Below are 14999 nucleotides of genomic sequence, written 5' to 3'. Positions count from 1 at the left end.
TTTATTGGACAGTGTCCATTGCATCTCTCGCACATTCTGCTTTTCATGACCTTCACCTGTCTATGCCATATTCAGTAAAGGCAGACCTCACATTTCTAACACCTTTTATTTTTGATTGAAAAATATGAATGCAAACATCAACAGCAAATGAGGAACTGAAACTTTTAGACCATTGTGACTGTATTGCAATGAGCACTGTAGTAGCTACTATGCTGCTTGAATTACTCCTGCTTACATCCTGCTAGAAAAGAGCTTGTGTTTCAAGGTGTTTGAAAGTGGTACAGCACTTCTCCCAGACTATCACTGAATTTTTCCAAGACATTTGCCTTTGCAACAGAAAATATTTTGATTTGGAAAACTGAAATATATGGCAAATGATAAATGGATTAAAAGCTAGATCACTGACAAATTGAAAAATGTGGTGTTAATGGACAGATATAAATGACTGGGACGTGACTACCAGGGTCTGCCTGAAATCAGTTCTTGGGTCAATAGCACTTAACATTTTTATCAACAGTCTAGACAGTGATGTAAGACATCTTCAGTAAAGCTTGACCATGACAGAGATTGTTGAGGTAGTAAATAATGTGCTAGATAATTGCAGAAGCTAATAGAACGTATTTTAATATTACCAAACACCAGCCTCTTATGTGGGATAGGAAACTATATGTAGTTATAAAGCTGCAATTTAGAGAAGGACAGGTTATCAAAGATAATTGGTTCTACTTAAGCTTTGTGCAATGTCATGTAAAGAAAAAGCACTAATGCAATAATGTATGTATTAGAGTCAGACTGTCAAGTGGAACGGAGTCATGATTGCCTCTGCGGGCTATATTGATAAGACTGCTTCTAGGGTGCCAAGTCAAATTTTGGTGTCCAGTTTTAAGGAAAAAAAGGAAATGGGACAAAAGGAAGATGTAGGGATGAACAGGACCTGGAGATCAGGTTTTAAATCCTATATAGCTTTAAGAAGTTCAGCTTAGTTTATCATTATGTATGGGTTACCTGGGCATGAAAAATCTGTAGGTATAGGACAAGGAGCACTTTCAGTATCGTTGATAAAAGCGCAGCAAAATTCAGTGACTGGAAAATTAAATTAAGGGGAAAATGCAGTCTTGAATTAACTTGTAATTTGTTAGCTTTGAGGATTACTAAATAGTGGAACAGCTGATGCGGGGAGGTGATAGACTCATCAGTGCTAGACATCTTTAAAAAAAAATAAAAGAGGGAAAGACAGAGTGCTCTTGCTAAAAGATGCACTGTAATCCAGCTGCTGGAGGGGACTGCATGTTGGAAGTGAGTTGCCAGTTGGGATAGCAAGCAGGGTGGTTCTGGCTGTCACTGGGACCTGATAATTTTATGGTTTCCTTTTTAAAGTTCATGTGCTGCAAGGAGCACAGTCGTACATGTTCTGTCCTCAGTCTAAAACAGACGTGATTTAAACAGTTGCCTAGACATTTTTTTGTCCATTGTCACCTTGTAATACATAAGCAATACGGACACTGGTTTGCTTATTCATATGCCACTAGATTTTACCAAGGAATTATTTGCTGATTTCTGTCTTGTACTTGCAGTTTATCAAAATTCCTCTTAATTAAAAGCTGTAACATATTTAGCTACACCTTATTTGGAGCTATTAATTTATAAAGGATGCACTTTATCATGGTACTTAGAGTGTTCAGCTTACTGTTTTTATGGGTGTAATAGATCTAATTTGTACCGGTATATTATTGCTTTTAGCAGTATGATGCTGTGCTTGCCTAGAAGCAGATAAAAACACTTTCAGTTTGAGATTGGAATTAAAAGTTTATTGACGGTCACTGCTATTGGAAATGCTGGAAAAAATATCATTGGCTTTTTGTCTGTTTTGAGGGTTTATGTTTGTGGGGTTTTTTAAGTCACATTTTGTGTTTATACGCATTATGACCGTTTTCTTTCAGGAATATCAGCCTTGTAACACCAATGCCTGTCCAGAGTTAAAAAAGACAACTCCTTGGACGCCTTGGACCCCAGTCAATATTTCAGACAATGGTGGCCACTATGAACAACGTTTCCGATACACCTGCAAAGCACGCTTGCCTGACCCAAATTTGCTAGAGGTGGGAAGGCAAAGGATTGAAATGCGTTATTGTTCCAGTGATGGCACCAGTGGATGCTCGACAGATGGTAAGCAAAGCTGCACAGAGGAGCTGCACGATGCCTCCTGCTAGCAAGGTGTCTGCAGTTCCATTTTCAGCACAAGAGTGGAAGTTTTTGCTTGCTGGTGTTTTGCATATGTGCTGGTTTTGGCTGGGATAGAGTTAATTTTTTTCCTAGTAGCTAGTATGGGGCAATGGTTTGGATATGTGATGAAAACGGTTTGGATATGTGATGAAAACAGTGTTGGTAATACAGGGATGTTTTCGTTACTGCTGAGCAGCACTTACATAGTGTCAAGGCATTTTCTGCTCCTCACCCCACCCCACCAGCGAGGAGGCTGGGGGTGCACAAGAAGCTGGGAGGGGGCACAGCTGGGACAGATGAACCCAACTGACCCCAGGGATATCCCACTCCATATGACGTCATGCTGAGCACATAAAGCTGGGGGAAGAACCAGGGGTACGTTCGGAGTGATGGCATTTGCCTTCCCAAGTCACCATTAGGTGTGATGGAGCCCTGCTGTCCTGGGGATGGCTGAGCACCTGCCTGCCCATGGGAAGCAGTGAGTGAATTCCTTGGTTTGCTTTACTTGTGTGTGTGGCTTTTACTTTCCCTGTTAAACTGTCTTTATCTCATCCCATGAGTTTTCTCCCTTTTACTCTTCTGATTCTCTTCCCCACCCCACTGGAGGGGAGTGAGCATGTGGCCGTGTGGGGCTGAGTTGCCGGCTGGGGTTAAACCACGACACATAACAGAACTGGTAATGAAAAGGAGGACATGGTGATCACAGCGGGGAATCTAGCTTGTATTTCTTCTGGATGTAGCTTCATTCAGACTAATCAAGTGTCTTTTACCACCCATTATGAGATTTTCCAGGTTACTTTAATGTTCTTTACACTAATCTGCAAGCCATGACATGGAAGCCCAGTTCTTGGAGGATTCTGTCACCTCCTTATACTCTCTCAGGTTTTTACTGGGGGAGACTTTGTGCAACATTACTATATCCAATAAATACTTAGCTAGAATATGTAGTATTGTTGCTGAGAAAACTTTTTGCTTAGTAATTCTAAAGTAACAACTGTAAAATTCGTTCAGGTGCTTAACTAAATAAGGAGTTTATGAACTGGATAATTTCTATTATAAAAGTTTATGTTATGCTATTGCTAGAAATTTAAAGTTCTGTTTATTTCTGAGATGGAGAACTGAATTCCTTCAAGATATTTTCAACTTTAGATGACTTTAAATTGGAATTATTTTATTTCAGAATTTTGTTCTTTCCCTGTCGGTAATACATAGTTTTGAAGAAATATTGTATGTGTATAAAAAATAAAAGCTAGGTGAACATTTGACAGTCACTCTAATGTTATTAATACATTTCATTAATTGTCCAATTTTACTTATATATCAGTGTTTCAAGTATTATATTTTAGTTACATAATACAAGGAAATACTGATTTATTTTTATTGGTTTTATTTAATATTTATAGACCTGCTTTCCACTTACATAGCCTTTTCTATCTTCACAACACTCAGGCTGGTTGAAAAAAAAAAGTACAACTGAAGGCATTTAGCTTATGTAAGGTCACAAAGAGAGAATGGTGTCTGAGTCCTTGGGCTTTCTAATTCTCAATATTTTTTTCAGACAGACCAACTATGTGAAAATCAGTGTTAAGCATTTCCTGCCTGTATTGGGTTTACATGGCAAGGTTTTGGTAGCAGGGGGGCTTCAGGGGTGGCTTCTGTGAGAAGATACTAGAGGCTTCCTCCATGCCCTTCATCCTGTGTAAAACCTTGATTGATTCACATGATATCTGTGCCTCTTTGGAGGGGGCAGGATGTTAGTAATTTTTTAATGAAATACATAGTAGTGAACTGGGTGAAATTATAAAACAAAACCTGTGGTACTCCAGATGAGGCTTAGTTTCATACTCTGTATCATTCCCATTTCAAGTAATCTACGGTCTACAATGTTTACTTCTTAGGTCTGGATAGCAAGGCAGATTTTGGCATGGAGCAACTCTTGTAGCAAGTGTTTCTTCTCCTGTTTTCATCCAAACTAAATTTCAAACTAGCATTTAGCAAAGAATTTGCTCTGCTAGGATTGGTGTATGACCTACCTTTCTTGTCCTAAATAAGATTTTTGGGTGGCAGTGCTGCTTTTTGCCATCTTCCAGCACTTTGACATTTATGACACCTTTTTAAAATTTCATGAGATGAAATGAGAAAAGGAGTATTTTTCCCACCAGATAGTACAGAATTAGGAGAGTTATCACAACAACTAGAAGTAGATCTACAGAAGAATCTAGGTATATTCCTGTCTGACAGCTGGGATGTCAGGACTTAAGAAAGGAGTATATGAAAGCCAATGCATTACTTAGAGAGGAGGTTATTAGGACAAACCAGTGCAAGAACCAGTTTGTCTTAGATCACATTGCTGCAAGAAAAAGCACAGAGACACCTTTCTCAGCTCTGAAGTCATGATTGTAAGTCCTCTGCTGGAGTTGGGTGTAGTCAGAAGTAACAGTGACTACATTTTATTTTTTAAAAAAAAGGGTTCAGGCAGAGTGCAAGAGACAAGGGTGGGGGTTCAGGTGCATTCTGTGCCTGGTTAGCTTGAAGATTTTCTTTCACTTCTGAACATCAGATTCCTGAATTTCCTGATGTTGTAGCTTATTTGTTGCATCTTGCTGAAGCTGCTGCTTTGCTTCATTTGGAATTAATTAATCATTGGACCAATGTATAGGAGTGACCCTGTTGCACAGTAATTGAAATGTTCATCTGGGAGAAGGATTTTTGCTGACTAATCCCAAAACTACTGAATATTTAAATACTTTATATTGAATAGGTGACAGGGCAGAAACTATTATACATCTGTCCATTCTTCCTAGTGAGTGCCCTCATGACTTTTTCATTAATTTGTGCTCATTCTTTGACTCTTTTTGGCTAGTGAGTCTTTAATTATTCTGTAATGAAAGATCAAACCAGTCGATGTTCCAAGTGGCTGCATTAACCAATATGCTTCTGGTGAAAAGAGTTACTGTTATGTCTCCTTTAGCCACATTTTATTTTAAGCCTGTTTGCTTAGGCATATTCATATTATGGATGTCAGAAGAGTATGGAGTGAAACATTTCAGGGAGGGAGGGCACTGTTTTGACCAGCTGATGTGATGAAACTTACTCAGTGCCTCTGAGCTGCAGGATTCGGGAGCACTTCCCTGATCCCAGGTTTGGATTTGGGTCAACACACCACCCCTCTGCTGCTCCTTGATGTCATGGGAAGAAAATACATGAATAAGAGTCATGTAGTGTAGGTGTAGTTTTTGGAACAGAAGGATCACTTGAGAATGGGAAACCATGAATTTTGGCGGACACTTTCACAATTTCTGGCTAGAAAGCAAGGAAACATCATGACTTGCTTCCACCTGACCAGAGCCTGGATACTGTGAAACATTCTTTTCATTATCTCCATGTCGAACGTAGCAATTTGCTGTTTTTTATAGAAAGATTAGTACTGGTACAGCATGCTTGGCATACCCCATTGCAAAAAGATGTGTTTTGCAAAGATCAGTTCTCTGTTCTTTGCAGAAGAGAGCCATTTGTTAAAAATTTTCTCATTGCCTGTAATCCCACTGTGCAGCTACAGTCATGCCATGTTAAACAGAATCATGTTTCACTGTCAGACTCTAGCAAAGCAAACTTTCTTTGTAGTCTGAGCTTAGAGGTAGAACATCTTGCCAGAAACCCACAAGACTCCTCCTGAGTGTGGTAAGATTTTTATGTCGATCAACGAAGCAGTAGCATTTGCATGCTGTATTCATGCTTTTCTGATTTGATGTTTGATTAAGAGGAAAGAAAAATACATTTTGTTCTCTGCTTCTGGGTTTCCACATAATGCTCAGATAGGGAAGGGACAGCTATTTCAAATAAACTGAGAGAGATTGTGTACATTGTTGCACATCTTAATGCAAATGTCTGTGCAGTCCAGCATTAACAGTCTAGAAATTACACCACCAAAGGCTTTAATGTGTGCTTATGAAATGTAATAAATACCTACATTAAACATACTAACTGACCCTCTGAAGGATTGTCTGGTATGTAAGCACTATGAATTGTATTGGAAACCTAATTGTTTCATCTAGGGATAAAAGTTTCACAAGGTAGGAGGTTACCTGATTTTTCCAGGTTGAATTTATCTCACCTAACTCTGGACTCTGTTGTACTCTGCAAAGACAGCTAGCACCCCGGAGGAATGAGGGATCCAACTGGAGATAAGCATCTGATATAATGGGCACAAGTCACCCTCTAGAGGAACCACTTTCTTTCCACAGTGTAGGCAAAGGGAACAGCAATAATGAGCTTAGACAGGACACTTGAATTTGACACAGCCAGTTAGACATGGTGAGCTCCCAAAATACCTTCAGAAAACAATTAAACAAAGACAACACTTCTAATTTCAGTCAAGTAGTCTGAAAGAGTCTTTTATTTGATTTTTTAATTTTTTTGGGGGGGTGGAGGGGAGTGAGAAGGGAGAATGAAATCTGAAGAGCAGTCGCAAATTCCTTAAAGGAGAAAAAGGCACCTGGAAACCTGAACTTAGATTTCCAGTTGTCACTGCTTTCTCTATGCCAAACTTAAAACAATAGTTATCTTTGAAGGCAGGATGTAATTTTGGCTGAAATACTGTTTAAGTGGCCATGATCTCTTGTGAATAGATTGATTAAATACTAGTGTTACCTACAGGAAATCTATAGTGCGTTCAGAATTTAGTGCAGAATAAACCAGATGCTGATCATTGGTAATGTGCTGTAGTCAGGAGGAGTACATGTTGAGATGTTCTCTCTTATACTGTCTTATCGAATTTAAACCGTGGTATTCAGAGGTAAGAACAAAATGAACTGTGGATGTTACAACTGAATTTGATGACACATTGAAGTTTGATTGACAAACAGCAGCTCTTCAGTTGAACTTTGGGATTGAATATTTAAACACAGAAGAGCTAGGTACAAGAAATAAAGCTCTCGTGGTAACATAACATTCAATCCTCATACTGTTTGGGTTTTTTTAATATGTTATCTTTGCATTACATTAATGTTTGTCATTGCATTTTACCATTTCAATTTTACTAAGTAAGTTTTGAAGGTTTGTGAGGTTTTTATAAGTGATAGGTATATAGACTTCAGTGATATTGTCAAATACTTGCAGAATATCTTCAGAAAGTGACAACGCTGAAACAATCTTTTCTTATCCTTGTTACCTGCTGCACTTTAAACGGAGTTTCATGCTGTCATTTAGAAATGATTCAGGATACTTGAATTTTGGCTCCAGATCATCTTTTCCCAAAGTCATGAACCTGGACTGCTTGGATAATTGAATATTCTTTGTTAGGTTTGAACAGGAGGACGTACAGCATGAATCAGTCAAGTAGTATAATTTATCAGGTGTCACTGCTACTGCTCTCTTATTTAGAGCCGCATTCCTGAGCTGCAGGCTAGACTAGAGAATTATTATAAATATATGTGCTTTATTAGATCCTCACTTTTGAGGCAAATTAATTGAACTCGGCTGGGAATGTTGCAGTCTCTGAGAAGAATCAGGCCGATCAAAGTCTCATTACAGGCTTTTGCAAAGGCAATTTTTTTTCTCCTGTACTAGTCAGGGCAGGTGACTTTCATATTAACTTGTCTCTGAACAGGATTAATTTCTTGTGGAGTTATAAGACTATTCCAATTTGACCAAGAAGTTTTAAAAGATTACTTAGAAATTATCAAATCATCTTGGTTTAGATCAGAATTATGTAACTTAAGTAGACTTTTTTTTTTTTTCTGTTATACGTGCTTGCTAAGTGTAATGGAATAAGTCAGTCAGCAGCAAAGGAGTGTTAATTTCTCTGTAATTCTGTCCATATTGAACAAAGCATAAGCACTTAAATTGAGAGAATAGTCTTCTGTTTAGGTGTCAGTTCATATCTTCTGTCATCCCTGGTCTTAGATGGTTATTTTGTCCACAAAATCCCTGTTTTTACTGATGTTTTTGCAGTACTTGTTACTTATGGAAATTTTTGCTTTAGGGAAGCACAGCTGCCTGTTTAAAAATGTACTGGGATTAAGTAGTTAAATTCCCTTTTCTAGCCTCAGCATGCAGCAATTTATTAATTTAGTATGACTTCTAAACAACTGAAAATAAGCCTGTTGGTAAACTGCAAGCAGAATTAGTACATTATAGTCATTCACAGGACTTTAAGTCAGCCATAGGCTTTCTGAGAATGATGTAGTTTAAAACATTTGCATGATGAACCTGTCTTAAAGGCTGGATCTGGATTTGATTCACAGCTGTTCTGTCTGTCTTGGGAAAACTATTCATTACTTCACTGATGATGCTATGACTGATCATTCGTTTTGCAGATTTCACAACTATTTCTGTAGATAAGCTTTAAATAAGGAGAGCTTAGGCGTTATTTTAGCAACTACACTTTTGCTGTTACTGAGCCAAGGGCATTGGCCCCTGCATTCTGTTTTAGACAGACATTTTCATCCTGGGGGCAATAAGCTGAGAAATACAGAAGGCTTAATGTATTCTGTTAGGTGGCACAATCTGGTTTCTGTTCTTGGAGGTGGATGTGGAGCAATCAGAAAGTGACCCAAATTGCAGAGGTGGCAAGCAAGAAAACCACAGTTTAATGAGAAAAGTAGGAGTTTTCATAGTTTCAAGCAGCTTATCAGAAAGATTACAATGCTTTTATATTTATACCTTCTCCTATTGAATTTGATGTAAACTGTGATACAGATAGGACTCAGCTCTGTACAGCCACTTACTTTCTGAAGAAGTTTTTCTTGAAGAAATTCTACAGTCTAATCTTTTGGTTAGTTTTGCATTACCCTCCCTACCCCCTGTCCCCAGCAACACCTCAGTTAATAAACAGGGCTTCCTAGCTGAAGGACTCAATGATTCTTATTCCATTTTCCATAGCTTTACAAGTTACTACACATCAGAAAGAAAGGGGTGGTTGGACTTTCTGTTGGCAACAGAGTCTTTTCATGGACAGTTATGAGAGCTCTGCAGACACATAATAATTAGACCATAAGTCCTCTTTTTCATATGTATATTTATATATACGTGTGTATATGTGTGTGTGTATGTATAATACATGCATATGTTATTTGTGTGTATGTATGTATATGTGCACATGATTTATTGGCTTTTGCTCATGCTGGTATTATGCTAGACAAATTCACCCTAAAGATTCATACTCCATATTGGCTTTTCAAAATAGCATGTGAAAGTATCAATATTCTAATACTAAAAACTTGCCAGGGGGGTGCCTTCACTAAATATTACCTATATAGGATATCAAACAACTTTTATTTAAAAGAGACTGCATAATCTGAGCTGTAACACAGTGAAAATGCCTCAGAAGCACAAGGTCCTGAAACTAAAGGGGTTTGTTACAGAATGCTGTCTCATTAATTTTCAAGTATGTCTTCTTTGCTCTTACATTTGTTCTGTAGTATCTATTTTATATTGTATCTGCTGCTATGTTTATATCCAATCATTTTGTTCAGGTCACACCTTTTTTTTTTGTATTGTCCATGAAGGAGTTATTTACAGTTTTTGTAGAAATGCAAAGGCTGCATTGATGAAGTACTTAACACAAAGTGAGATTTCCGTCGCTGCCAAAGGTGCTCTTTAGAGTTTTGTGTTCAGAGGGGCAGCCATTCTGTACCATGCCATCTTCTGAAAGAAATAATCTTTCTTACTCTTTTCCTTAATGTATCTGAAAGAGACAACCATCTGCTTAGTTTCCCTCACCACATCTTCAGAGGCCTGAAGTCTTACAATACTCAAGAAAGATCCTTAGAATAATCTATAAAACAGATTTATAATACATCTGTTCACTGTGTTCTCCTTTTACAAGAAGTTCAGGTAACTTCTGAATACAATCAGCAAAGGAGATTTTAGGTGTGGAAAGTATGAATATGCAAGAATAATAGGAAAATAGTCATGTCTTGAATAATCAGTCAAATGTCCTCCTTAGTAGAGGAAATGGATCATGTTTACTTTCATAAGAGTCCAGGTAGAAGTAAAGCTGAGGTTGAGAGTTAACTATTTCTACTTTTTTTCTTTTTTTTTAATTTTACATTTTACTCAAATATCACCGAATCATTTAGGTTGGAAGGGACCTCTTGAAATCAGTCTTCAGTCCAATCCCCCCGTTTGATCAGGATCACCTAGTACAGGTTGCCCAGGACCTTGCAAAGTTGAGTTTTTAATATCTTCACAGATGGAGACTATACAATTTCTAAGGGAAACCTCTTCCAGTATTTGACCAAACTCACAGTAAAAAGGTGGGGTTTTGTGTTCAGATGGAATTTTGTGTGGTTTAATTTGTGTCTATTGTCTCTTGTCCGCTTGGTGGGTACTACTGAGAAGAGCCTGGATCCCTCTTCTTTATTCCCCCCATCAGGTACTGATGAGATTGATTGATGAGATACCCCTGAGCCTTCTCTTCTCCAGGCTGAACAATCCCACCTCAGCCTCTTCTCATCTGAAAGATGTTCCAGGCCCTTTACTATCCTTTGGGCCTGCCCTGATGTGCTTCAGTAAGTCCATATCTTTCTTGTACTGGGGAGCCCAGAACTGGGCCCAGCACTCCAGATGGGATCTCACCAGTGCTAAGTTAGAGGGGAGGATCACCTCCATTGACCTGCGGGCAAGGCTCTTCCCAATGCAGTCCAGGAAGCTCTTAACCTTTTATGCCATGTTACTGGCTCACAGTCAGCTTTCTGCCCACCAGGACCCCAAGATCTTTCTCTGCAGAGCTGCTTTCTAGATGGTTGGCTTCAAACTAGTGTTGCATGGGGTTGTTCCTCCCCAGATGCAAAGCTTTGCATTTCTCCTGTTGAACTGTCCTGCCTAGTCAAAGTGTGACACAACCCTCTGGTGTATCAGCCACTCTTACCAGTTTTGTATCACCAGCAAACTTCTCTGGGTCATTAATGAAGGTGTTAAACAGGACTGGACCCAGTACTGACCCCTGGCATACATCACTAGTGACTTTCCTGCAGCTGGACTTTTTCTGACCGACCACAACACTCCAGGCCCAGCTGTTCAGCCAGTTTTCAATCCATCTCACACTGTCCACTTACCTAGCCTATACTTTGTTGACTAGAAGTTATGGGAGACAGTGTCAAAACCCTGACTAAAGTTGAGATAAGTAACATCTACTGTTCTCCCCTCATCTATGAACCTTGTCACCTCATTGTAGAAGGCTATAAGGTTGTCAAAGACTATGTAGTACTATTATTTCCAGAATGTAGACTGATCTTGTTATTTTTAATGTCATTAGTGTCATAATGTTGATTTTTTAATGTGCAGTTTCTGTCTGAAGAGAAAATTCTAAAAGCCCTTCTATGAGCGCTGTATGAATTACTGTAAATCTGCAAAAAGACTTCTCATTGTAATATTTTTTTTTAAAGCTTTGGAAAGAAGAGAACACAGGGGAAGACTTGCTGCAGACCAAACTCCACACTGATTCTTTAGATTATTCTTCTGTTTCAGAGCTGAAGTACCCCAGAGCTTTCACTTAGAAGATTCTCCTCCCCACTCCCCAATTTAAATCACAAGAAATCTAATATCATAATGGCAAATAAGGTCACGCGTTTTCTTAGGACTGAAAAAACTACACCTGTCCTGCAAAAATGTCTTCAGAACAACCTAGTACTGGTATGAAGTGATGCACACTGCAGTGTTTTATGAAGAAAATGACTGGCATTTTCCATTGTTTGCACTGCTGTTAATTAAAAACAAAAAAAAAACCCATCACAACTTAATTTTAAATTTTGGTAAAAAAACCCAAACCCTGTTATTTTTGTCTCACAGATCATTGTGTGCATAAGCTGGGCATTTCAGTGACCAAAGTGATACAAAACTGCAAAAAAAAAGGCTCTTACAGAGATGGAAAGTGGACCTGTATTCATAATTCCAATACTGTTTCTCTGTACTTGCTCCCTTTTTGGATTTGAATGTATGTCATGTTCCTTGAAATGCTGCTTTTAATATCTCTGTAATAGAATCTGGCTCAGCAGGAGAGAAATAGTTACCCCCTATAATCACTGGAAGGTTTTACCCATTTTTAGTCATTTTTATATTGCCGTTCTGCTGTTTTCTCATTAATTTCAAGAGTTTCTTATTACAAGTATTTGTGTGTCGCTGCATCATCACTCCAATACTGCCAGTTGCTATCGAGTGTTGAATAAAAATACGTGAAGTCTCATCTACAATTGGGATGATTGTGAATGTACTTCTCAGGGCAGAAATTAAGCAGTATTGCTAATACATAAGCACAGGTAGAAATAGGGTGTAATTGTTTCAGTACTGGACACCACAAATGAGGGGCTCCTCCATTCTGGTTATCCAGACTACTGGTCCTGTTCAGTCGAGGAGTTCTGTTGGGCAGCCTCTTCACAGTATTTCTTGTGGCTCTTTTCAGTATGGGATTCAGTACATCTGTTGTTTCTTTAGCTCCATTTGATACTCCCGCAGTGCCTGAGCTTGTGGGGAGGGCATAAAACAGTTTCTTAAGAATAAAAGTTTGTGGTGCAGTTCAAGCTGCAAGCAATCTCCTGTATTTCTCCAGTGTCGATGATACTATTCATCTGCACTTATATTAGCAATACTGAAGCTCTAGGCAGGCAGGCAGGCAGCCACATCCTCTGCTAAGTACCATTCGTGGGACCTTTTCTCATCACAACTACTTAAATAAGTGCTTGTACTAAAAACAGCAGTTAGTGGTTCATCGATCATAGAGTTTCCAGTGATGCTAGCATGGGCGAAGGTGAACTGCTGTAGCAACAGTAGGAAATCCCAGTAGTGTTGCTGGAGATGTTCAGTGGTGATGCTTAGAGGTAGTGCTACAGCTCAAGATTGAGTTCAGTGTTGCGCTGAGTACAGTTGAGGGAGTCTTTTTTCCATGCAGGACCAAGCCTGAAAGTGACAAAAATACTCAACCACATATTATTAGAACGTCACCCTGGGCTACATCCACGCACATTGGTTGTATGGTGTGAACAAGAATCTGTGTGTTCCCCTTTCACTGACAAATAGTGGACTTCAGTCTCCATCACTGTTTAATGCCTTTTCTTGGTTCTAAACTCACTTGGAAAGATGTTTTCTGCTTGCCAGATGGTTATTTTAACCAGGAAGTATTCTATCATCTGTGTCTCCAGAAGGCTGATTTCCATAGCTTATCTGTGGTTTAGAACACTTCAACTCAGTGGAAAATAAACTTGTACAGTGGCAAAACATTGCTCTTCACAAAAGGGCAGTCTCACTAGATTTTGTGGAATTATTGCTGTACACTGCCTAAAGTCTGACTATGGTTAGCATAAGTACAGTGCATTGCTTTCTAGGACACCCATGAGCCTGTGGGCGCTAGCGGAGGCAGGCTGGGTAGATCAAGTGAGCAGAGCTCTGCGGTAGGACCAGGGGAGCTGGCCTGATGAGCGGTCGCAGGCGGCTTAGTCCTGTCTTCTGTGCACCTTCTTCCTCTAAAACAGAGGCAATAGTACCTATGGAGTGTATTTGGAGATTTTCTGATGGAAATACCTGTGCAAGAGAGAGATAACTTTTACCATTCTCAGGTGGAGTAAATTGACTTTGCTTCAGTCAATAGTTACTGAATCCAATGCAGCTGTAAAGCTTTAACTAAAGAGTTGGATCCAAGTCTTCACTGTAGTTCTGTGAAAGTGATTAGGAATTTTCTTTTATGGAAGAGATTCTTGAGATGAAACTAAGGTTTGTATTGTGAGACTAAAGGACAAGACCCTCCTGGTCATATTACTATTAGAAGCCTAGGAGTAATTTTGAAGAGGAAAAGGTTGTTTTAGGGTGAGATACTGTTTTAATTCTGTATTGTTTTTTTCAATCTTTATGTTATTAGGACTGTCAGGGGATTTCTTGCGTTCTGGACGATACTCTGCTCATACCATCAATGGTGCCTGGTCACCCTGGTCTCCATGGTCTCAGTGCAGTCGTGACTGCAGTAGAGGTATACGGAATCGCAAACGGGTCTGCAGCAATCCTGAGCCCAAGTACGGGGGACTTCCTTGCCTCGGCCCATCGCTGGAGTACCAGGAATGCAACATTTTGCCTTGTCCAGGTAAGAGTCAACTGAATGAGAGAAGTATGTGAAAATAAAATAACTCATCTTCAAGGCTGTGTCTTGCAATAGTCGTTTGGGTTTGGGTTTTTTTAGTTGGTGAGTTTGGGTTTTGCTTTGGTTTTGAATAAACTACAGCTCAAATTTACCTTTATAATATAAGTGGATTTGGGTAAGATTCCTAAGTGATGTCAATCGGTTCATCATCAACAGTTTATAAACAGCTAAGTCTTTTTTCACTTGTGAGACTTAGACTGTAAAAGTATAATTTTAATAAATAAACTTATAAGAGAAAAAAGACATAAGAAATCTGGCCTAGTCTTTATTTAAACTCAAAATATCACTTTCCTCACAGTGGTTTCTGGCATTACATCTGTGCTAGCTTTTGAGTGGACAGCATCCAGCAAATAAGGTTCAGGACCGATCACCAAACTAGATGGTAACTCAAGTAGGCCATAAAGATTGTTATTGGAATCTTGAGCTTCCCCTTCATTGAAAGTTGTTTTATGATTCTATAAAAAGGATTACAAGTAGAATATATGTTTTCAAGAAACTACTTTGGGTTATAAATCATTGTTGTATCTTAGACATTTGGGGAAAAAAACCATCCTGGTTCCCCATCACCTCTCACCCTTCATAAAAAGACATCCAAATTCAAAGGCTTTTGAGCTTTGCAGAGGCTTTTTGGAGAAAGAAAGGGCAAGGA

The 14999-nt window shown here is 38.9% G+C and overlaps 1 protein-coding gene across 1 annotated transcript in view; it reads left to right on the top strand.

The window, feature by feature from the left end:
* The window catches only part of SEMA5A (semaphorin 5A), a 254009-nt gene that overhangs the window by 217623 nt on the left and 21387 nt on the right, over window positions 1-14999 (top strand). Inside the window, exons 15-16 of the mRNA XM_009638754.1 lie at window positions 1941-2166; window positions 14075-14293. Of these exons, the coding sequence (XP_009637049.1) occupies window positions 1941-2166; window positions 14075-14293 (445 nt within the window). The remainder of the gene's footprint in view (window positions 1-1940; window positions 2167-14074; window positions 14294-14999) is intronic.

Source organism: Egretta garzetta, unplaced genomic scaffold (assembly GCF_000687185.1).
Source record: "Egretta garzetta isolate BGI_Z169 unplaced genomic scaffold, ASM68718v1 scaffold264, whole genome shotgun sequence".
NCBI lineage: Eukaryota > Metazoa > Chordata > Aves > Pelecaniformes > Ardeidae > Egretta > Egretta garzetta.
Note: the sequence above shows the minus strand (reverse complement) of the source record. Positions and strands in the feature narration are given on the sequence as shown.